The sequence below is a fragment of the Microcaecilia unicolor genome, chromosome 12, assembly GCF_901765095.1.
Source record: "Microcaecilia unicolor chromosome 12, aMicUni1.1, whole genome shotgun sequence".
Classification (NCBI taxonomy): domain Eukaryota; kingdom Metazoa; phylum Chordata; class Amphibia; order Gymnophiona; family Siphonopidae; genus Microcaecilia; species Microcaecilia unicolor.
In genome coordinates this window covers 81,426,995-81,450,766 of record NC_044042.1, presented here as the reverse complement: position 1 = coordinate 81,450,766, position 23,772 = coordinate 81,426,995, and the positions used below count along the sequence as shown (strand labels likewise).

Here is a 23,772-nt window from a genome sequence, read left to right as displayed (position 1 = left end):
CGCAGCCACCATGTTAGAAGTGGGGATGGTCTGAACAGCAGTGCTCCTGCTCAGGCCATTCCCAATTCCAAAATGGCCACAGGAAGTCACAGCCACCATTGTTACAGCGCAGCTGATGGGGGCAGAAGCTTCTAGACCACCAGGGCCTTTAGAAGGTAGGCACAGGGATGTCCTGCCTTGGGGGGGGGGGGGGTGGAGAAGGGTGGTGGGGGGAGGAGTCATGTTTTTCTGTTAGGGTGGGGGAGGCTGGCTTGGGGCAGGACTACAGTTTTGGGTTTCTGCCAAAAATGCACAGGCATTTCCATCAGTAACCTGTACCAGAATTTGGGGTGGTCTTTAAAAAAAAAAAATTTCAGTGCTGAATATGAAATTGTCAGCCTCTAAATCATGTAAATTGGTGGTAGCCCCACCCATGTTCTGCCTACCTGTACACTCCCTTTGTATTTATGTGCTGTGCCACTTTATGCATGCTTGTACAGATTAGTTCTTGGGCATCCTGCTAGTATTTACACATGTAAGGATCATGGTTTCTGATATACTGCCTTTCTCGGTACATTCAAAGTAGCTTACATTTTTTTATTGTATCTGGTTACTTTCTCTATTCCTAGTGGGCTCATAATCTTAATTTCCTTAGCATCCCTCCGGACCGGCCCAGAAAGGTACTGATTGGTGGTTTTTAGTTCCGTTTAATATTAATTGGGTCTTCTGTTTCACTATCCTCAGCCCTTTTGAGGGAAGGGTTTACTGAGGTCAGGTAGAGACACTTGCTTTGCTTCAGTGCTGTGTGTGTGGTTAAAAAAAACAACCCTGCCAAATGAGCAAAGCAGCTCAGGTTTTACCTTGCCATGTCTGTGTTTCAGCCAGTGTTTAACTCTCCTGCTTTTTTGGGAGCTCTTTCTCCCCCACCCCAAGCCGGTTTCTTTAAAAATAACAAAACAGCATGGCAGAGAAGCTGTGGCGTTCAGCGCAGGGGCCTCATGGCATCAGGTACCTGTAAAAAAATTTTTCTCCAAGAACAGGCAGGCTGAGTGATTCTCGTGAGTGGGTTGACTATCTTCGTCTGCCCGGGAATCGGCATAATTAATAGCAAAAACAAAAACTTTGCTAGAGCTTTCTGGCGTGCGTGCGCCACACTGCGCTCATCAGTTATTTTTCCACATGAGGAATGGCAGTTTTGTTTGTGGCTCCTTTTTCACCCGAGAACAAGCCTTTCAGTGCCCTTTTTTTCAGCACTTTTCCAGCATTTTCAGTAGTCTTTCGTCTCTTTATTTTTTTAATTTATCCTCCCCCCCCCCCCCCCCCACATTTTCCCCCTTCATTTCGTAGGTTTTTGTGACCCGCGTTATGCTTCCTTTCTTTTTCGTACACGGCCGTACTTAGCCTGTTTGACCGGGTCTCCTTTCCTTTTGGCACTTTTGCGTTTTTTGATTTAGCCAGAGCTGTCTTCTCTTCCATGTCATTGAAGACTCCCAGTGGCTTCAAATGCTGTACTCCTGGTGCAACCGGACCATCTCATGTACAGATACCCATTCTTGGTGTACCCAGTGCCTTGGGTCTGACCATAGCCTGGCGAATTGTGGCCTTTGTCTTCATATGAAGGAAAGGACACACATTGCTTGAGAGGCTCAAAGAAACCTTTTGGAGCCTGGTCTGGTCCATCGAGGGAAGCATCGACATTGGGAGTGGAGGGTAGGGATGGCTGCTCAGAGACCCCGACACACTGGGTGCAGTGAAGCATTGAGTGGATCTCCACCTACAGTGGGGGAAATAAGTATTTGATCCCTTGCTGATTTTGTAAGTTTGCCCACTGACAAAGACATGAGCAGCCCATAATTGAAGGGTAGGTTATTGGTAACAGTGAGAGATAGCACATCACAAATTAAATCCGGAAAATCACATTGTGGAAAGTATATGAATTTATTTGCATTCTGCAGAGGGAAATAAGTATTTATTTCCCTCTGGCAAACAAGACCTAATACTTGGTGGCAAAACCCTTGTTGGCAAGCACAGCGGTCAGACGTCTTCTGTAGTTGATGATGAGGTTTGCACACATGTCAGGAGGAATTTTGGTCCACTCCTCTTTGCAGATCATCTCTAAATCATTAAGAGTTCTGGGCTGTCGCTTGGCAACTCGCAGCTTCAGCTCCCTCCATAAGTTTTCAATGGGATTAAGGTCTGGTGACTGGCTAGGCCACTCCATGACCCTAATGTGCTTCTTCCTGAGCCACTCCTTTGTTGCCTTGGCTGTATGTTTTGGGTCATTGTCGTGCTGGAAGACCCAGCCACGACCCATTTTTAAGGCCCTGGCGGAGGGAAGGAGGTTGTCACTCAGAATTGTACGGTACATGGCCCCATCCATTCTCCCATTGATGCGGTGAAGTAGTCCTGTGCCCTTAGCAGAGAAACACCCCCAAAACATAACATTTCCACCTCCATGCTTGACAGTGGGGATGGTGTTCTTTGGGTCATAGGCAGCATTTCTCTTCCTCCAAACACGGCGAGTTGAGTTCATGCCAAAGAGCTCAATTTTTGTCTCATCTGACCACAGCACCTTCTCCCAATCACTCTCGGCATCATCCAGGTGTTCACTGGCAAACTTCAGACGGGCCGTCACATGTGCCTTCCGGAGCAGGGGGACCTTGCGGGCACTGCAGGATTGCAATCCGTTATGTCGTAATGTGTTACCAATGGTTTTCGTGGTGACAGTGGTCCCAGCTGCCTTGAGATCATTGACAAGTTCCCCCCTTGTAGTTGTAGGCTGATTTCTAACCTTCCTCATGATCAAGGATACCCCACGAGGTGAGATTTTGCGTGGAGCCCCAGATCTTTGTCGATTGACAGTCATTTTGTACTTCTTCCATTTTCTTACTATGGCACCAACAGTTGTCTCCTTCTCGCCCAGCGTCTTACTGATGGTTTTGTAGCCCATTCCAGCCTTGTGCAGGTGTATGATCTTGTCCCTGACATCCTTAGACAGCTCCTTGCTCTTGGCCATTTTGTAGAGGTTAGAGTCTGACTGATTCACTGAGTCTGTGGACAGGTGTCTTTCATACAGGTGACCATTGCCGACAGCTGTCTGTCATGCAGGTAACGAGTTGATTTGGAGCATCTACCTGGTCTGTAGGGGCCAGATCTCTTACTGGTTGGTGGGGGATCAAATACTTATTTCCCTCTGCAGAATGCAAATAAATTCATATACTTTCCACAATGTGATTTTCCGGATTTAATTTGTGATGTGCTATCTCTCACTGTTACCAATAACCTACCCTTCAATTATGGGCTGCTCATGTCTTTGTCAGTGGGCAAACTTACAAAATCAGCAAGGGATCAAATACTTATTTCCACCACTGTACTTCGTGTGATCTCTATATCAAAGATGAAAATATTGACATAGAAATGAAAGGTAAAATTTTAATTTTGCACTCAAGGCCTCCTGCTATGCAGGCCTCCCGGGACCGACCTTCGTGGGTCCTGACCCCAAGGCAATGGGAGGATTCGCTGCCGTCCTCGTCGGCACCGAGGAGTCTCGGTGACATGCATTGGGTGAAAGCTACGAAGCATCAACACCGTTCTCCTTTGACACACGGTGCCTGGAGCTCTGGGGTGCTGAAGGATTTGGCAGCCAAGAAGTGTCGACGCCGGGAGAACCGCCTCCCCTCCATTCAGGAGGTGCCAATTTGTCTCTCATAGCAGCCGAGATCCTGCTCCTGTGCCCCAAGCGCTTCTGCAGCCTGATCTCTAGCCGTTCCCACAGCCTTTGCCGATGGTGGGTCTCAGTGACCGGATCCAGGCCTTGCTTCCTGTCACCCAGGCAGGTTCTTCAACATCGGTGAAGGAAGCTTCGCTGCAGTCGATGCGAGACTCTGTTGCTCAACACTGATCTTGAAACCATGTGTCTTCAACGTCAAGGCGGGTTAGCTCTTGGAAGTCACCTAGGGAAGTACTCTCAGACACCGAAGAGGATCGCTCGTGGGAATCAGAGGAAGATCCCAGGTACTTCTCCTCAAATGAGTCCTATGGGATTCCCTCTGAACCTTCCCGTCCACCTCGGAATACTGTCTCCACCCGAGAGACTCTCCTTTACGTCTTTTGTATGGGAAATAGCGGATGTCATTCCATTCCCCGTAGAAGTGGAGGGTGAGCCCAGGGCCAAGATGCTCGAGGTCCTGGACCACCTTTCCATCTAGGGAGGCTGTGACGGCTCCTCTACACGAGGTCCTCAAGGAAGTCCTCATGTGGAACTGGGAGTCCCCTCTGTCTGTCCCTGAGATCCCTAAGAAGATTGATTCTCAATATCTGATCCACGGGGAACCTGGGTTGGTGAGGTCTGTTACCCCACAACTCCATGGTGGAGGTGGATGCCGCTTTCAAGAGAGCCAGGAGTACTAGGGACTATGCCTCAGCTTCTCCAGGCAGAGAAGCTACTACCTTAGACTCTTTTAGGAGGAAAATATATCAGGCTGCGATGCTTTTCACCCGCATTCAATCATACCAGCTCTTCATGAGCATCTACTTGCGGAACTCTGTGAGGCAGCTGTCTGACTTGGTCGATGTGCTCCCTCCGGTGTGTTCTGAAAGGTGGCCGCCAAGGATGGCGTATCCCGATGAGTAAGTAGCCAAATAGAGGGTTAAATGATTTATGATAAAAGATTTGATGACTGTGATAGGGTTATAATGTTTTCATTTATTGTAGGATTGGGATTGTAAATGGTTCCTCCTGATGACGAACACTTCGAAATGTGATTTCGCATAGAGGAGCTAGAGGAGTTTGGTTGGATTTAAGTGAAACCGGAAGAGGTTCACAGTGGTGGCCTATGGAAACCTTTGCCAAGCCATGAATGGTTCTTGAGGAAGCCGGGTGTTGCCATGTAAAACCTGCTCCAAAGATTCAGTGGACAGCATAAGTTTTTATCACTTGCAGCGAAGGAAATGGCTGCTTTCGATTTTTTTTGAACTATAATAAGTTCGGAATGAAAGTAGGATGAAAACCTCAATAGAAGTTGGTGCTGAAGTCTGTTGGAGTATTATGGACATAGTGCTTTAAAGTCAACTTAACTGTATTGACAGCGTATATGTATAAAAAGTGGATATAACAGTGTAATTGAACAAAGAAAAAGGTGTAGGGTGCATGGTTTGTGCGAATGAGTACGTAGGCACCACAGAGTTGTACGGGTGTAAGGGTGTACTTAATATAATAAAATATAGTAACAGGGTACTGTGGTTATTGTACTATTTATAGTGTACTCTGGGTGAAACGATATTCCCCAGTATAAGCAAGATTTGTATCTTACTATAGCTAGCCAGGGCTGTTGTTTCTCGCGAGAGTCTCCACCTGCTGTTAGGAGTGCACAACCCATCAGTATCTTTCTGGGCTGGTCCGGAGGGTCTAAAGAAAAGCAAATTAACATGTAAGATCTAATTTTTTCATCTTCTGTCTGGGGCAAAAGGTTGTGACTTGATCAGTCACAAGGAGTTACAATGGGAATTTAACCCAGTTTCCCAGGATCTTAGCCCACTGCATTGACTATCAGGCTGCTACTCCACTGCAATATATGCTTACATGTGAAAATGTTGGTATTATGTAATTTTATGCTCATAAAAAGTGACACACAAATGTTGATACACCGTCATAGAATCTCTCGAATTATTTTAAAGCTAAGTTGTTGGAGCATACTATACCTCATTGAAAGAAATGGATGGAAATCAGATTCTTCGAGGACAAGCAGGCTACTTGTTCGCACTGATGGTTTGACGTCCACGGCAGCCCCTCCCATCGGAGATCTTCACTAGCAACAACGTTTGCTAGCCCTCGCGTGTGCATGCACACTGTGAATGCGCGACAGTCTTCCTGCCTGAACGCGAGTGTGCTCGCTAGTCTTCTTTTTTCCATGGCTCAAGACGGCTGTTTATGGTCGTTCTGCGCCTCAAGGAGACCCCTCGCGCGTTTTTAGCCGCTTTCTTCCGTTCGGAAGTGGTTGGAAAGTCTTCCGTTCGTGTCTTTTCGTCTTGTAAAAAAAAAAAATCCTTTTTTCCGCTTTCTAGAGTTGGCCGCCCGTACGGGTTTTTTTTCCTGTTTTGGTGCTATTTTTTGCCACCATCGCGAATTTTGATTTCGCCAGCGTGATTTTTCTGCCCATGTCATCGAAGCCTGCCAGCGGCTTCAAAAAGTGCACGTAGTGCAGCCAGACGATCCCGGGGCTGGTCATCGCCCTAACGCCTGTACTTTATGCCTCCAGCTCAAGAAGAGGACTCAGGCGGCGAGATTGGCTCAGTGGAACGTTCTGTTCGGAGCCTCGTCCGGTGCTTCGCGTCTGCGGTACCAAGGTCATCGGAGGTATCAATGTCGTCGGAAGGAGCATCGTCAGGAGCGCAGGTGAGGGCTCTCCATTCCCCTGCTGGTAGCGGTGAGCCCTCGAGTAGATCTCCACCTGTCTCAGGGCTCCTACAGTACAGGCCCCCCGGGATCGACCTGTTTCGGACCCGGCCCCGAGGAGGCGTTTGGATTCAACGTCCTCCTCTTCAGAACCAGGAGGTACCGGTGACCTGCTTCGTGCGAAGGCAAAGAAGCATTGGCACCGGTCGCCTTCTCGTCGCGGTACTGAGAGCTCCGGGTCGCCGAGGGATTTGGCACCCGCTAAGCGTTGACGCCGGGAGGACTGCTCGCCCTCCATACAAGAGGTGTCGATGCGCTCTATTGTGGACAGCTCGGTACCACCTCCGCGAATCGGACAGATTATCAGCTCGTCGCCGGTACCAGACCCCTTGCCTTCCTCGACAGCCGCTCTAAATGAGAGCCATCCTTCCAGGGATCCTGGAAGAGCTGTTACGCCCCTCCGCTCTGGTACCGGGGGTGCTTGCGCTGCCGGTACAGTTGAGGGAGGCGACGGCTGGCTCCTCGCCCGTGGTGAGGTCTCCGGTCCCGGTACCGCTTGTGGTGCCTGCATCGGTGGCCTCCCAGGCTGACTCCCCAACGACTTTGATGGAGGGAGCTTCATCGCTGCCGGTGCGGGAGTCTTCCTCTTGGCGTACCCACCGTGGCCATGTTTCCACGGAGTCGAGATGGGCCTGGCTTCGGACTGCAGTTCACGAACGATGGTGAGGCCTCGTGGGAAGCAGAGGAAGACACGAGATATTTCTCTGACGAGGAGTCTTTTCTTCCCTCTGATCCTACTTCCTCTCCTGAAAGGCAGCTTTCTCTTCCTGAGAGTCTGTCTTTTGCTGCCTTTGTCCGGGAAATGTCTACGGCCATTCCCTTCACTGTGGTTACGGAGGATGAGCCAAGGGCCGACATGTTTGAGCTTTTGGATTATCCTTCGCCACCTAAGGAATCGTCCACTGTTACCCATGCATCATGTCCTCAAAAAGACATTGCTGGCGAACTGGACGAAGCCACTAACTAATCCCCACATTCCCAAGAAGATAGAATCCCAATATCAGATCCACGGGGACCCAGAGTTAATGCGGACTCAGTTGTCTTATGACTCTGGTGTGGTGGAAATCCAATCCTACCAGCTCTACGAGCATTCATATGTGGAACAATGTACGGCAGTTGGCGGACTTGGTGGACAAGCTCCCTTCTGAGCAGGCCAGGCCTTTTCAGCAGGTGGTCAGGCAGCTGAAGGCGTGTCGTAAATTCTTGGCCAGGGGTGTGTACGATACTTTTGATGTCGCGTCTAGGGCCGCTGCTCAAGGTGTGGTGATGTGCAGACTCTCGTGGTTGCGTGCCTCCGACCTGGAAAACACGATCCAGCAGCGGATTGCAGATTCTCCTTGCCGGGGGGATAATATTTTTGGTGAAAATGTCGAACAGGTGGTAGAACAACTCCACCAGCGGGACACCGCTTTTGACAAATTCTCCCACCGGACGCCTTCAGCATCTACCTCATCAGGTAGATATTTTTATGGTGGAAGGACTGTTACCTGTTCTAATAAGCGTAGGTACAATCCTCTCTCTCACCAGCCTGCTGCCCAGGCTAAACCCCAGCTCGCTCGTTCCCGTCAACAGCGTGCGCCTGAACAGGCCCCAGCAGCTCCTCAACAAAAGCAAGGGACAGGCTTTTGACTGGCTCCAGCAGAGAATAGCCGACAAAGTGTCTGTGCCGGACGATCTGCCGGTCAGGGGGAGGTTAAAATGTTTCCACCAAAGGTTGCCTCCCATAACCTCCAACCAGTGGGTTCTCCAAATAGTCTGGCTAGGATACTCCCTCAATTTGATTTCCGGACCTCAAATTGCCCACCGGGAGCGCAGTCCTTCAGCTTCCGTCACAAGTAGGTATTTGCAGAGGAACTCTCCGCCCTTCTCAGCGCCAGTGCGGTCGAGCCCGTGCCACCGGGGCAGGAAGGGTTGTTCTATTCCAGGTACTTCCTTGTGGAAAAGAAAACACGGGGGGTGCGTCCCACCCTAGACCTAAGGGCCCTGAACAAATATCTGGTCTGAGAAAAGTTCAGGATGCTTTCCCTGGGCACCCTCCTTCCCATGATTTAGGCAAACGATTGGCTATGCTCTCTGGACTTAAAGGGTGCTCACACTCGCATCCCGATACTGGTAGCTCACAGGCAGTATCTTCGATTCCGTCTGGGAACACAGCATTTTCAGTACTCTGTGCCCAGGTGTTCACAAAGTGCCTGGCTGTCGTAGCGGTGTCTTTAAGCAGACTGGGAGTGCACGTGTTCCCTTATCTCGATGATTGGTTGGTGAAGAACACCTCTGAGGCAGGAGCTCTATAGTCCATGCAGATGACTATTTGACTCCTGGAGCTACTAGGGTTTGTGATAAATTATCCAAAACCCCACCTTCCAGTCCAGAAACTAGAATTCATAGGAGCTCTTCTGGACTCTGGCGGCTCGTGCCTACCTTCCAGAGGCGAAGGCCGACACTTTTCTGTCTCTCGTCTCCTGGGTGCGGGCGTCTCAGCAGATCACAGCTAGGCAGATGTTGAGATTGCTCAGCCACATGGCCTCCACAGTGCATATGACTCCCATGGCCCGCCTTCACATGAGATCAGCTCAATGGACCCTAGCTTCTCAGTGGTACCAAGCTGCTGGGGACCTAGATGACGTAGTCCTGCTGTCCACGAGTTTTCTCCAATCCCTGCATTGGTGGACAATTCGGTCCAATTTGACTCTGGGACATCCTTTCCAAATTCCTCAGCTACAAAAGGTGCTGACGATGGATGCATCTCTCCTGGGGTGGTGAGCTCATGTTGATGGGCTTCACACCCAAGGGAGTTGGTCCCTTCAGGAAAGTTACAGATCAACTTCCTGGAGTTGCAAGCGGTCTGGAACGCTCTAAAGGCTTTCAGGGATCGGCTGTCCCAACAAATTATCCAAATTCAGACGGACAATCAGGTTGCCATGTATTACATCAACAAGCAGGGGGGCACCGGATCTTGCCCCCTGTGTCAGGAGGCTGTCAGAATGTGGCTTTGGGCTCGCCGGAACGGCATGTTTCTCCAAGCCACGTATTTGGCAGGCGTGAACAACAGTCTGGCCGACAGGTTGAGCAGGATCATGCAACCTCACGAGTGGTCGCTCAATTCCAGAGTGGTACGCGAGATCTTTCGAATGTGGGGCATCCCCTCGGTGGATCTCTTTGCCACTCGAATCAACCACAAGGTCCCTCAGTTCTGTTCCAGACTTCAGGCCCACGGCAGGCTAGTGTCGGATGCCTTTCTCCTGGATTGGGAGAAAGTCCTTCTGTATGCTTATCCTCCCATACCTTTGGTGGGGAAGACTTTGCTGAAACTCAAGCAGGATCGAGGCACCATGATCCTGATTGCTCCCTTTTGGCCCCGTCAGATATGGTTCCCTCTTCTGGAGTTGTCCTCTGAAGAATCATGGAGATTGGAGTGTTATCCGACCCTCATTACTCAGAATGAGGGGGCGCTTCTGCATCCCAACCTCCGGTCCCTGGCTCTCACGGCCTGGATGTTGAGAGCGTAGACTTTGCCTCCTTGGGGGTCTCAGAGGGTGTCTCCCGAATCTTACTTGCTTCCAGAAAAGATTCCATTAAGAAGAGTTACTTTTTTCCTCTGGCGGAGGTTTGCCATTTGGTGTGACAGCAAGGCCCTAGATCCTCGCTCCTGTCCTACACAGACCCTACTTGAATACCTTCTGCACTTGTCCGAGTCTGGTCTAAAGACCAACTCTGTAAGAGTTCATCTTAGTGCGATTAGTGCATACCATTACCGTGTGGAAGGTAAGCCGATCTCAGGACAGCCTTTAGTTGCTCGCTTCATGAGAGGTTTACTTTTGTCAAAGTTCCCCATCAAACCTCCTCCAGTGTCATGGGATCTCAATGTCGTTCTCACCCAGCTGATGAAACCTCCTTTTGAGCCACTGGATTCCTGCCATCTGAAGTACTTGACCTGGAAGGTCATTTTCTTGGTGGCAGTCACTTCAGCTCGTAGAGTGAGTGAGCTTCAAGCCCTGGTAGCTCATGCTCCTTATACCAAATTTCATCATAATAGAGTAGTCCTCTGCACTCACCCTAAGTTCTTGTCAAAGGTGGTGTCGGAGTTCCATCTGAACCAGTAAATTGTCTTGCCAATATTCTTCCCCCGTCCGCATACCCGCCCTGCTGATCGTCAGCTGCACACATTGGACTGCAAGCGAGGATTGGCCTTCTACCTGGAGCGGACACAGCCCCACAGACAGTCCGCCCAATTGTTTAGTTCTTTTGATCCCAACAGAAGGGGAGTGGCTGTTGGGAAACGCACCATTTCCAATTGGCTAGCAGATTGCATTTCCTTTACTTATGCCCAGGCTGGGCTGACTCTTGAGGGTCATGTCACGGCTCATAGTGTTGGAGCCATGGCAGCGTCAGTGGCTCACTTGAAGTCAGCCACTATTGAAGAGATTTGCAAGGCTGCGACGTGGTCATCCGTCCACACATTCACATCGCATTACTGCCTTCAGCAGGATACCCGACGCGACAGTCGGTTCGGGCATTCGGTGCTGTAGAATCTGGGGTTTAGAATCCAACTCCACCCCACTAGGCCCATTTTTATTCTGTTCCAGGTTGCACTCTGTTAGTTGAATAAGTTTAGGTCTATGTCAGTTATGTCCTCGCCGTTGCGAGGCCCAAATTGACCAATGTTCGTTGTTTTGAGTGAGCTTGGGAGCTAGGGATACCCCATCAGTGAGAACAAGCAGCCTGCTGGTCGGAGAAAGCGAAAGCTACATACCTGTAGAAGGTATTCTCTGAGGACAGCAGGCTGATTGTTCTCAGCAACCCGCCCACCTCCCCTTTGGAATTGTGTTTTCACTTGTCTTTGCTATTTACTGGACTGGCGAGCACACTCACGTTCGGGCGGGAAGATGGTCGCGCATGCGCAGTGTGCATGCGCACATGAAGGCTAGCAAACGTTGTTGCTAGTGAGGATCTCCGATTGGAGGGGCTGCCGTGGACGTCATCCCATCAGTGAGAACAAGCAGCCTGCTGACCTCGCTTTATATTGGGTATGGATTAGTTCTTTTGTGGGGTGACTTGGGATTGATCGGAAGAAAGGTGGGAGGAGATGAGATTGAGACATTTAAATACTTCTGTGGCATAAATGCACAGGGTTTGAGTCTCTTAATTGAAAGAATGCTCTGGAAAGAGGGGGCATAGGATGAAAGTGAAAGGACAGATTCAAAAGTAATCTTTACAGAAAAGGTGGTGAATTAATCGAACAGCCTTCCGATGGAGGTGGTGGAGGCGAAGGATGTATCTGAATTTAAGCAAACGAGACAAATATATAGGGTCAGACTGGATAGGCCATATGAGTTTTTCTGCTTTTATTTTTGTGTTTCTTTTTACTCTACTACTGTGTAATGGATGTGAAATTCAGAATGAAGACAATTTGGAGCTCCGTCAGACTTATGGTCCCTCTCTTTCTACAACTGAATATTCAAGTTCTGCAGAGACTTCTCTTTTCTACGCACCTTGGTCTACGTATGATGGTGATGTTAAGCAGCCTGGTAGTTCTCAGATCAACCTAAAAAACAGGTAAACTATTTTTAATAATCATGAAGGTAATCTCGAATCGGCCTCCTCTGATTTGTGCTGTAAGTATGCATGCACATAAGCTACACCAGTTTTCAAAGGGAAAGTATATACATTCTTTTAAAAGTGGCCTCACTTCCTATTTAGTATGCACATAATTTTTGAGAGAATTTGTATATACTTTTTAAAATTCAGGAATATGCATATAAATCTAAACTCTGCTCCAAAGAGTGTCTCTGTTTGTCATAAGTAAAAGTATACACAAGGGCTGATATTGAGACCATGGGAGGGAGCCCGGAAACTCAATGCTGGGGCCATATCTGGCAACTGACATTGAATTTCTGGGTGTTTTTTTTTTTTTTTTTTTTCCTGCTAAAACATAGCTAGTTAAACTGATACTTATTGGCGGATTGACTTAAGTTATAGCAGCCAAAATAGACCCACTGTTGACACGGACACTAAACTTAGGCACAGCCAATGAATATTGACACTAATGGCTAAGTCGCGTGACTTAGCTGGTGACCGGATCAGCTGCTAAGCAGTAATCAGCTCTTTGGCTGATGTAAGTGCTTTCACCTACTTATATCTGGTTATGTTCGTATTGTATAAAAGAATGTAGATGCCTACTATCTCTTACTTAAAAGGCTCCTACCACCTGCCCTGCTATAGTGTTTCCCAGAATGTATACTTTCGCTCGCATGTTCTGGACAATTTTATGACGAGCCATTTTCTTACCAGAGCTTCTGTTGAAATGGCTAGAAGTGGGGAGTCTTGACAATGTAAAAAAAAAAAAAAATCTGATGTAGAATTAACAGAACACTGTTTTTTTTCTTCAGTGCCAAGATAGCTCTAGTTCTTTCTGTTAGTTGCAAAGTTTCCATTTTTTAATGTATAATGGAGTCGATGAATTGATAATTGATATAGTTACCTTGGCAGCCACCAAATCAGAAAATGTGATCCAAGTCCACTGACCAGCAGGTGAAGATAAAAATTACATGGGAGCTACACAGTATCCTTGTAGAGCATACTTCTGGGCAGGTGAAATGTGCTGGAAGTGCAGATCCTGGACTGAAGGTTGAGGCCTTATTCTGGATTCCTCTTCCCACCCACTTGTGAATCTTCGTTCTCTGCAAAACAAACAAACAAAGACTTCAGGCATAACAAGGGGTTTTTCTGCAGTGGGAACATGAATCTGCAGTTAGCTGGAGGTAAGCCACCCCTCTTTGCTCCCCAGTGGCAACACTGGCTGAGGCAGTGTAAAGCACTGCTGACGCCATGGAGTACGCAGTGCAGCGTTGTGCCATCTGCCACCCCTGATATAGCAGTTGCTTACCTGTAATGGTAGTTCTCCTTGGACAGATGATCTTGCAGCCACACAAGTGAAGTGACTCCCCCATGACGTCACTGACCTGGACCCTTAGCAAAGCATAAATTAAAAGTCATTTACATACGTGCCCCAGGCAGGCTTTCGCTCCCTGGGACAGTATAAATGCACAGTAACCCCGCCCCCATCAGTTAGTATAACCGCTGGCGGCAACTTCAGGGACGGTTGGGAGGGATTGTGTGGCTGCAAGATCATCTGTCCAAGGAGAACTACCGTTACAGGTAAGCAACTTCTATTTCTCCCTGGACAGATTCTATCTTGCAGCCACAAAAGTGAAGACTCCCAAGCTACACAGGTAACAGATTAAGCATATCTTCTGTATATTGAAAGAAAACTGGTACCTGTGCGAGGAGGAGGTGGTAGTTGACGCCTCACAGAACAGAAGACAACATGGCCTGTCTGAAAGCTGCTGCAGCAGAGGACGTGGCATCGATGCAGTAATGCTTGGTGAAAGTGTGCATCGTGGACCAGGTAGCTGCTCTGCAGATGTCTTGGAGCAGCGTTCTCTGTAGGTTAGCCGTTGTGGCCGACATGGCCCTGAGATTATGAGCTGTAACATGCGGAATGTCTAAGGGATGAGCTGATTGTGCCAACTGGTAGCACAAAGCAATGCACTTTGCAGTCCATTGAGAGAACGTGCCCTTTGTCACCAGTTGCGGATGCAGAGTGGACCGAAGAGATAGAAATAACTGAGACTGTCTGTCTGTAAAGTTGGTGCATTGGAGATAGATGGTAAGAGCTCTCAGACAGTCTAGAGTATGCAGTTGTTTTTGCTGCTCTGAAGCATACGGAGAAGGGTAAAAGGTTGGCAGCATGATCACCTGATTTAGGTGATAAGGCGAAACAATCTTTGGGCAAAAACTTTGGGTGAGTACGAAGTACCGCCTTATCATGAAGTAACTGTGTCTATGGAGAATAGTGGACTAGGGCCTGAATCTCCCCAATACGTCGCGCTGAAGTCAGAGTGATCAAAAACAGCGTCTTCCAGGTAAGGTACTTGGTGTCTGTGCTGTGAAGTGGTTGAAAAGGCGAATGCATGAGTGCATGAAGCACCAAATTAAGGTCCCATGCTGGTGCGGGTGGACGGATTGGAGGGTAGAGATGCATGATGCCCTTGAGAAAGCGTTTGGACAGAGGATGCTGCATGAGCGTCAGGTTGTCCATGGGATCATGGGACACTGAAAGAGCTGCCAGATGAAGTCTGACGGACGAATAAGATAACTTGGATTTTGCTAGGTGGAGAAGGTAATCGAAGATGCGGGATATAGTCGCCGTCTCTGGAGATGAGAATTAGAGCACCAGGTAGAAAATCGCTGCCACTTTGCGCCATAAGACTTTAAGGAGGATTGTTTCCTGGAGGCTGGTAGAACCTGGAGGACGCCCTGGGAAAAAATCATGTTTGACTAGGACCCAGTAGCCAAGCCGTGAGGCGGAGGGATGCCAGGTCCGGATGAAGAAGGGTGCCCTGTTGCTGTGTGATCAGGTCCGGTTCTAGCGGTAGTGGAAGTGGAGGCCGTAGGGTGAGGCTTAGAAGAAACGTGAACCATGCCTGCCTCGGCCAATGTGGTGCGATCAGCAAGAGGGACGCCCTTTCCGACTTCACCTTCTGGAGTACCTTTGAAATGAGTGGAATCGGAGGGAACGCATAGAGCAGGCCTTCTGTCCAGGGAATCTGGAAGGCGTCTTCCGCTATTCTGTTCGGACTGGGAAACTTTGAACAGAATTTGCGACATTTGGCGTTGAGAGAGGATGTGAACAGATCGATGAGAGGCTGCCCTCACCTGCTGAATAGATTGCGTGTAACAGTGCTGTTGAGTGACCACTCGTGAGGCTCTAGCTTTCTGCTGAGTGAGTCCGCCAAGGCATTCTGCACGCCCGGCAGGTAAGATGCTGAGATTGTGGATTGGAGAGTTAGAACCAGATGCCAAATTTGAAGGGCTTCCCTGCATAACTGTCGGGATCCCGTGCCCCTTTGCTTGTTTAGGTAGTACATCACTACCTGATGGTGCGGACATGGATCTGCTGCTGAGACAGGTGACTGCAAAACGCTTGCAGAGCCAGTCTGATAGCTTTTAGTTCCAAGAGATTGATGCTGTGCCGGGCCTCTTTGAGGGGTCCAGAGGCCTTGAGTTTTGTAAGAGCTCATGTGAGCTCCCCATCCCTGTTTGGGTGCATCGGTGGTTAGGTAAATTGAGGGTAGGGGGGGCCGGAACGGCATACCCTGAAGAAGATGTGGAGTGTGGGTCCACCATTGTAGAGAAGCCTTTAGTTTGAGAGAGAGCTGTATCTTGGCAGAGAGTGGGTGGAGAGCTTGAATCCACCGGTCTCTTAGATGCCACTGCAAGGGTCTCATGTGCAATCTTGCTAGGAGTACCACTGGGATTGCGGCCGCCATGTGTCCGAGGAGGACTAGCAACATCCAAGCTGTGGTGTGGGATAGCGGAGTCAGCTGAGGGATGAGACCGGAATTGTAGGGCTCTGCTGAGAGGCAAGTATGCCAGCATGCGAGGTGTATGCAATACAGCTCCGATGAACTGGATGTGTTGGACTGGACGAAATTGAGGCTTGGTTGAGTTGATGAGGAAGCCCAGGAGCGTTAGCAGGGACGTGGTTCTCTGGAGTGCTTGGAGGGCTTCTTGAGCCGTGGCTGCTGAGAGGAGCCAATCGTCCAGATAAGGAAAGATTGTTATTCTCTGCTGGCGGAGATATGATATGATGGTGATGACACATTTTGTAAAGACTCTTGGTGCCGATGAAAGGCCAAAGGGTAGGACCCGAAACTGGTAATGCTGAGACTCCACTTGGAAACGGAGGTACCTTCTGGACGAACCGTGGATAGGAATGTGTAAGTATGCATCCTGAAGATCGAGCGATACCATCCAGGCATGTTGGTCTAGTAGTGGAAGAATTGTCTGGAGAGTTGTCATTCTGAACTTTTCTTTTTTGAGATATTTGTTTAGGGATCTTAAATACAGGATAGATCGTAGCCCTCTGTTCTTCTTCGGAATGAGAAAAAATCTGGAGTAAAATCCTGTATCTCGCTGTGCCTCCTGCACCGGTTCGATGACCCTGATTTGCAGGAGACAGGAAATTTCCTCCTGAAAAACCTGGTGGTGAGCGGGAGGAATGTGCGAGGTGACAATGTGCGTCTGTGGGGGATGGTCTTGAAAATGAAGACGATAACCCTGTTGAACAATGGAGAGGACCACTTGTTGGACGTGATAAGGGGCCACTGTGGAGCAAATTATTGAAGACAGCCCCCCACTGGCCAGTCTTCTGGCAGCTGGTCGAAAGGAAGATAAGGGTTTGGGAGCCAGAGGGGTCGCCAGTTTAGGAGTTCTGTGCTCTCTGAAGGATTTTTTTAGATTGCTGAGATCTATTCGGTTTGTTGTTGTACTTGTAGTTAGGATTGTACCTGTTGAAGGAGTATGTCTTGCGAGAGTTATATCTCCTTTTTGAGGAAGCAAAGGATGAGCGCTGAAATGAGGATCTGGACTGATTGAGATTGTCATCCTCTGGGGTATCCAAGGTTGTGAAATCCTGTTTGATATTGTCAATTATGTCCTTGACCTGATCACCAAAGAGATTGTCACCCATGCAGGGGGCGTCCGCTACTCTGTTGTGCACATCCTCGCGGAGACCAGAAGCCTTCAGCCAGGCGTCGCGCCGAAATGCCCACTGCTGCACCTCTCACTGATGTGTCATAGGAATCGTGAGCCGCTCTTAAGTTGGTTGCACACTTGTCCAGATTTTGAAGGGCCGGCCGTAGCTGCGTTTGTGTCGCAACTAGCAGGGAATCAACTACCTTCGACAGAGCCTCTAGTATGGTGAACTGGTAGTCGGTGTAATGAAAGATGTGCAGCCCTATGTGGGCGTTGAGCATGGCATTTTGGTACATCCTTTTGCCCAATAAGTCCATGAGTTTTCATGTCCTTTGTGGGTGGAAAATTAGAATGGTCTCGTGAGCTCTTATGCTTACGCATGGCTGAATGGACTACTATAGACTGATGAGACAATTGGGGTTTGCCAAAGCCTAAAGTGCCCTGCACTTTGTATTTTGTGTCTAGGCTCTTTTTTGTAGGTGTGGCTGAAAAAGGAGTTGCCCAGATGAGCTTATGTTAGTCCGCCAGGACATCGTGTAATGGAAGGGCTATGATTTCCTTAGGTGCCTCCTTGTAGCGGAGGGCCTGTAGCTTTTTTGATCTGCGATCAGGTTGGGAGGTGGAGTGAATGTGTAAAGCTGAGGCCAGCTTGAGAAGGAACTTGGGGTAGGAAACATCCTCCGGTTGAGAGAGGGCTGCGTAGGAGAGGGATCTGAAAGCAAGCCCGGCGTGTCTGCGTCCTGGTCCGACTGGTAATCCGGGGAGGATGCTCTGGATTGGATCTGAGGATGCAGAGGAGAGGATTTGTAATTGGAGAAAATCTCCGCCACCATGGATTCGGAGGTAGAGACCGAAGAAGAGCGCTTAACGGTCACCAGCGCGTGAGGGAGGAGCTGCTGCTTCCACTGGCAGCTGAGAGTGTAAGGGCTGCTGGATTTGATTCTGCAATAAAAAAATCCTTAAGCAACTGAAGAATGTCAGGATTGGAGTGAGACACTTGGAAGGGAGGAGATGGATTGCCCTGAGGCAAAGTTGCCATCAAATCTGAGGGGTGCTTAGGAGACATAGCAAGCACTACCTCTTGCCTTGCTTGTGGAGAGAGAGATGGAATCTGTTTTATACTGGAGTGAGCCTGTGAGGGAGAAGAAACAGTAGAAAATTGCTGGCAAGAAGCATTATGCTGGTGAGAGGAGGAGGAGCTGGATCGGTTCCTATGAGTGGGAGGAGCCAGCTCTATGACGAGAATGGGAGGAGCTGTGTCAGTGCCTCCTTCTGTGCCGAGAGTGATGGTGCCGATGAGAATGAGCTCTGTGTTGGTGCAGGGGTTCAGTGGCAGGCTTTGGCTCCAGGGTCATCTTTGCTCTCTTGGGAGGAGATAGAAGCCGCCCTGTGGAACCAGGGGGCGTATGCTGGAGCTGAGTCTCTGCACTGACAACTGGATCTGTGGTGGCAGAGACTGAGGAGAGAGAAACAGCTGCTGGGCAGGCTGTTGATTTAGCAGGGAAAGGACACTCTCCAAGTTTTTTTCCTTTTGGATGCCGATTTCTTACCCAGCTGACTTGAAAGGGGGGGGGGGGGGGGGCTGAGGTAAGTCGGGAACTGCTCTCATTTTTAGCTCTCTGATCTTCGTGTGCAATTTTGTATTTAGGTGTACTTTTCCTAGGCACAGCACACACAGTTCGAGTGGGTCTGTGTTAGGCATTTTCCTTTGGCAAGCTACACAACGCTCGAAACCCTGCTTCAGGGGCATGGCAGGGAAGAAAATCGCTGCTAGATTAAATAAGTGAAGGAATTATGCAGATAAACGTACACTAGTTTGAAAGAAAAACTATTGAAGAGAAATGTAGTTCGAGATTGCAGGTCTTTTACCGTCATGCGGAAAGAAAAAAACTGATGGGGGGGGGGGGGGGGGGTTACTGTGGATTTATACTGTCCCAGGGAGCAGGAGCCTGCACGGTGCACGTATGTAAATGACTTTTAATTTATGCTTTGCTACGGGTCCGGGTCAGTGACATCATGGGGGAGTCACTTCACTTGTGTGGCTGCAAGATAGAATCTGTCCAGAGAGAACCTTATGTTAAGGTGGTGGAGGAGTTCATTTGATCTTGAGCAGTGTTAATGGTCCAAGGGAAAGTCAGCTGTTTTGTCTGAGGGGACCTGTGACTTGCTTTCAGAAACCATGGAAACTGCACCATTTTGCTCTCCCATATTTCTCCTGGGGCTGGGCAGTAGGTTGGTTTTTAGGTGCATGGTATCAAGGGGGTGCAGGAATCCAGTAGAGCACTGACTCTTGTCTCCAGGAGGGGATCCTTCCTTTCCCCCCCAGAGTTCATACTCTTTTTCACCAGACACTTCTTGTTTAAGAGAAGCAGACCAGCTGGAAGCTAGTTCTTTCTTTGCAGCACCTGGCGTGACCTCTACATCTAAACATCTGAGGTTGGATCAAGAGAATTCCTGGGATTGTCTGTCCACTCTTCAGCTCTGTCTGATGAGCAGTCTTTGGCTTCCTGGTTCTCTCTCAGAGCCCTGTAAAGAAGAGGAGTTACTGTTTGGGGGGGGGGGGCTGGTTTATTAGTTTGCAGATTGTTTGAAGATGAGCTCCATCCCTTATTGAAATCCTTGGATGTCTTTCTTATTTCTCTGGCTCTTCAAGGGATGGTTCCAGGAAGCTGTCTAGAGACTTTTCTTCAAGGACAAAGCAGGACATGGATGAGTGACATCATCGATTGAGCCCCAATGTGGAGACACTCCACTTCGACCCCCATGTCCTTCTTGGAAGTTGAATTTGGTGCTTAGTGCTTTACAAGGTGTGCCTTTTGAACCGTTTTTGGTTGCTATTGCCTCGGTGTTCCGGGTATCTGAACTTCAGGCCCTGTCCTGTCAGGAGCCTTTTCTTCAGTTTTTGGAATTGGGCATTACTCTGCGGATGGTTCCATCTTTTTTTCGCCTAAGGTCTTGTCAGCTTTTCATTTGAATTGGCCACTTTTTCTACCCTCCTTTCAGAGGTCTGATTTTCTGGAGAAGAACTTTTTCTCTCCTTCGCCTTTTGGGTGTTCGTCGTTTTCTCCTCATGCATCTTCAGATGACGAATTCCGTTGCTGGACCATCTGTTTGTGCTTTTGTCTGGTCCCAAACGAGGTTATGCAGCATCCAAGGCGACCGTCGCATGTTGGCTTAAGGAATCCATTTTTTCGGCTTACCTGGTGAATGGTTTCGGTGCCTCCTAATGTTTTGCGTGCTCATTCGACTTGAGTGCAGGCTACTTCCTGGGCGGAAATGGGAGTACTTTCTTTGGATGACATTTGTCGAGCAGCTACTTGGGCCTCTCGGCATTCCTTTGTTAAACACTACAGGTTTGAGGTAGCGGGGGGATGCTCATTTTGGGGTGACTGTGCTCTTTCGGGGAGCGGCTTTCTACCCTATTTAGGGACTTCTTTGATACATCCCACCAGTTCCTGGATTCATCTGCTGCTGAGGCTAAGGAAGGTAAAATTATGCCTTAACTGATAATTTTCTTCATTTAGTCACAGCAGATGAATCCAAGATACCTACCCTTTATTGCTGTGGCCGCGCGTTTTTCTTACATTTCGAATGTGTGATGTCCAAGATGGTAAAAGCAAAAGAAAAAAGAGACAGAAGACAGCGTATTGCATATTCCAGTTAGGGCTCATTTGGTTCTTATTGTCATGTTTTCCTTGAAGTTACGTGTGTTCGGCTGTTGCTGCATTGTTTTGAGGAGAGTTTTTTGTTTGTATCTTTTTCTCCTTCTTCTCTGCTTTGGGAATGTGACCTATACTGAAGTGACAAGGAGCTGAATGTCCAGTCACTGCTTTCTCTTCAGTATTCTCTATCTCCATCTGCTGGTAGGAAGATGCAACCCACAAGTTCCTGGATTCATCTATAGCAACTAATGGAGAGAATTATCAGGTAAGGCATAATTTTACATATGCCATTCGTTATTTTGTATGGCTTTATGTATGCATATTTAAAGATATTTTACGATGCCTTTAATTTTAATTCTTCTTATGTATTTATATATTTTATATAAAGTATTTGACCCCTGAAGCAGACGGTAATTCTGTTCCTCTGATCCCATCCCCACCAACCTACTTAACACCATCGCCCATACTGTCAACCCCTCCATCTGTCGCATCCTTAACCTCTCTCTCTCCACTGCAACTGTCCCTGACACCTTCAGGCACGCCGTAGTCACACCTCTCCTCAAAAAACCATCACTCGACCCTACCTGCCCCTCCAACTATCGCCCCATCTCTCCCCTACCCTTCCTCTCCAAAATACTTGAGCGCGCCGTTCACAGCCACTGTCTTGATTTTCTCTCCTCTCATGCCATCCTCGACCCACTCCAATCCGGTTTCCGCCCTCTCCACTCGACAGAAACAACACACTCTATTCTGGAATGACCTGCTCCTGGCCAAATCCAGAGGCCACTACTCCATCCTCATCCTCCTCGATCTTTCTGCCGCTTTTGACACTGTCAATCACGATTTACTTCTCGCCACACTGGCCTCTTGGGTTCCAGGGCTCTGTGCTCTCCTGGTTCTCCTTCTCTCTCTCCCACCGCACATTCAGAGTGCGCACTCATGGATCTTCCTCCACTCCCATCCCACTATCTGCTGGAGTTCCCCAGGGATCTGTTCTTGGACCCCTTCTCTTCTCTATCTATACCTGTTCCCTAGGCTCACTGATCTCATCTCATGGCTTCCAGTATCATCTTTACGCTGATGACACCCAGCTCTGTCTCTCCACACCAGACATCACCGCAGAGACCCAGGCCAAGGTATCGGCCTGCCTATCCGACATTGCTGCCTGGATGTCAAACCGCCACCTGAAGCTGAACATGTCCAAGACCGAGCTCCTCGTCTTTCCACCTAAGCCCACTTCTCCTCTTCCCCCACTCTCTATCTCAGTTGATGGCACCCTCATCCTCCCCATCTCATCTGCCCGCAACCTCGGGGTCATCTTCGACTCCTCCCTCTCCTTCTCTGCGCATATCCAGCAGACTGCCAAAACCTGTCGCTTCTTCCTTTTCAACATCAACAAAATTCGCCCTTTCCTCTGAGCACACCACCCGAACTCTCGTCCACGCTTTCATTACCTCTCGTCTCGACTACTGCAACTTGCTCCTCACTGGCCTCCCACTCAGCCATCTATCCCCCCTTCAATCCATTCAGAACTCTGCCGCACATCTCATATTCCGCCAGAACCGATATACTCGTATCACCCCTCTCCTCAAGTCGCTTCACTGGCTTCCGATCAGATACCGCATCCAATTCAAGCTTCTCCTCCTTACTTACAAATGCACTCACTCTGCTGCTCCACCCTACCTCTCTACCCTCATCTCCCCCTACGTTCCTGCCCGTAACCTCCGCTCACATGACAAATCCCTCCTCTCAGTACCCTTCTCCACCATTGCCAATTCCAGGCTCCGCTCATTTTCCCTTGCCTCACCCTATGCCTGGAACAGTCTTCCTGAATCCCTACCCATCTTCAAATCCTTGCTTAAAGCTCACCTCTTCAATGCTGATATTCGGAACCTAACCTTTCGAACATATAGGTTGCCCCAATCTGTCTGACCTATATGATTAACTGTACATTTGTCTCTTTAGATTGTAAGCTCTTCGAGCAGGGACCGTCCTTCCATGTTAAACTGTACAGCGCTGCGTAACCCTAGTAGCGCTTTAGAAATGTTAAGTAGTAGTAGTAGTGATATATGGCCCTGTGTCTGGTCTTATTCATATCTGGTGCTGAATAAAGTTACTTCAGCTTACCTTCGCCTGATGAGATTTCCTGGTCCACCCCTACTTTCCTGTACTGGTTTTCCCACTATGCGTAGGGGTTTTCTTACCCTGACCTGTTGGTTGCTGTTTTGACTTACTGTCCACTTGGCCAGGAGGAACAGACAGATATATATAGAAATGTTATCAGAAATTAGGGAGGCTAACAATGTGAGCAACGCAATAATAATGGGTGATTTTAATTACCCCTATATTAGCTGGGTAAATGTAACATTAGGGCATGCTAGGGAGTTAAAATTCCTTGACAAAATCAAGAATTGCTTTATGGAGCAGCTGCTACATAGCCAAGAAGAGGAGGAAAAATTCTAAACCTAATCCTTAGTGTAGCGCATGATCTGGTGCAGGAAGTAATGGTGCTGGGGGGCCGCTTGATAACGGTGATTCTAACATGATCAGATTTGATATTGGCTCTGGAGTAAGTACACTCAGGAAACTGGTGAAAAAACTTCCAAAACTTAAAAGGATAGCTTCCTAAAAGAAAAGTCCATAAGCCATTATTAAGATGAACTTTGTGGAAAATCCACTGCTAATTTCTAGGATAAGCAACATAAAATATATTGTACTGTTTGGGATCTTGCCAGGTACTTGTAACCTGGATTTGCCACTGTTGGAAACAGGATGCTGGGCTTGATGGATCTTCGGTCTTTCCCAGTATGGCAACACTTGCGTACTTATGTACTAGTGCAACAGGAGACAATTATTGGGTGTGATTTTGGTTTACCAGCTTTTCAATGAAAGATCAAATTGTTCATGTGGTTGTTAGCCTTTCATGAACTGTTGCTGTTTTATGTCTAGTTGATTTTAGCAGTGTTATTCAGGCGATGATTTTGTCAAAAATAGATTACTATAATTCTCTTAGGGTGTTCCAGAGTATAGTACAGTATGCAGCTGCCAGATTGGTTGGTGGCATCTCTAACGCTCCTGTTTACTTAGCTGCTTGGCAGTGCTGACATAGCCCATTCAAAGTGAATGGGCTGTGTTGGC

The 23,772-nt window shown here is 48.5% G+C and overlaps 1 protein-coding gene across 1 annotated transcript in view; it reads left to right on the top strand.

Annotated features, from left to right (window-relative positions):
* MEIOC (meiosis specific with coiled-coil domain) overlaps window positions 1–23,772 on the top strand; it is a 340,208-nt gene that overhangs the window by 76,771 nt on the left and 239,665 nt on the right. Inside the window, 1 exon segment of the mRNA XM_030221652.1 lies at window positions 11,832–11,989. Within this exon segment, the coding sequence (XP_030077512.1) occupies window positions 11,832–11,989 (158 nt within the window).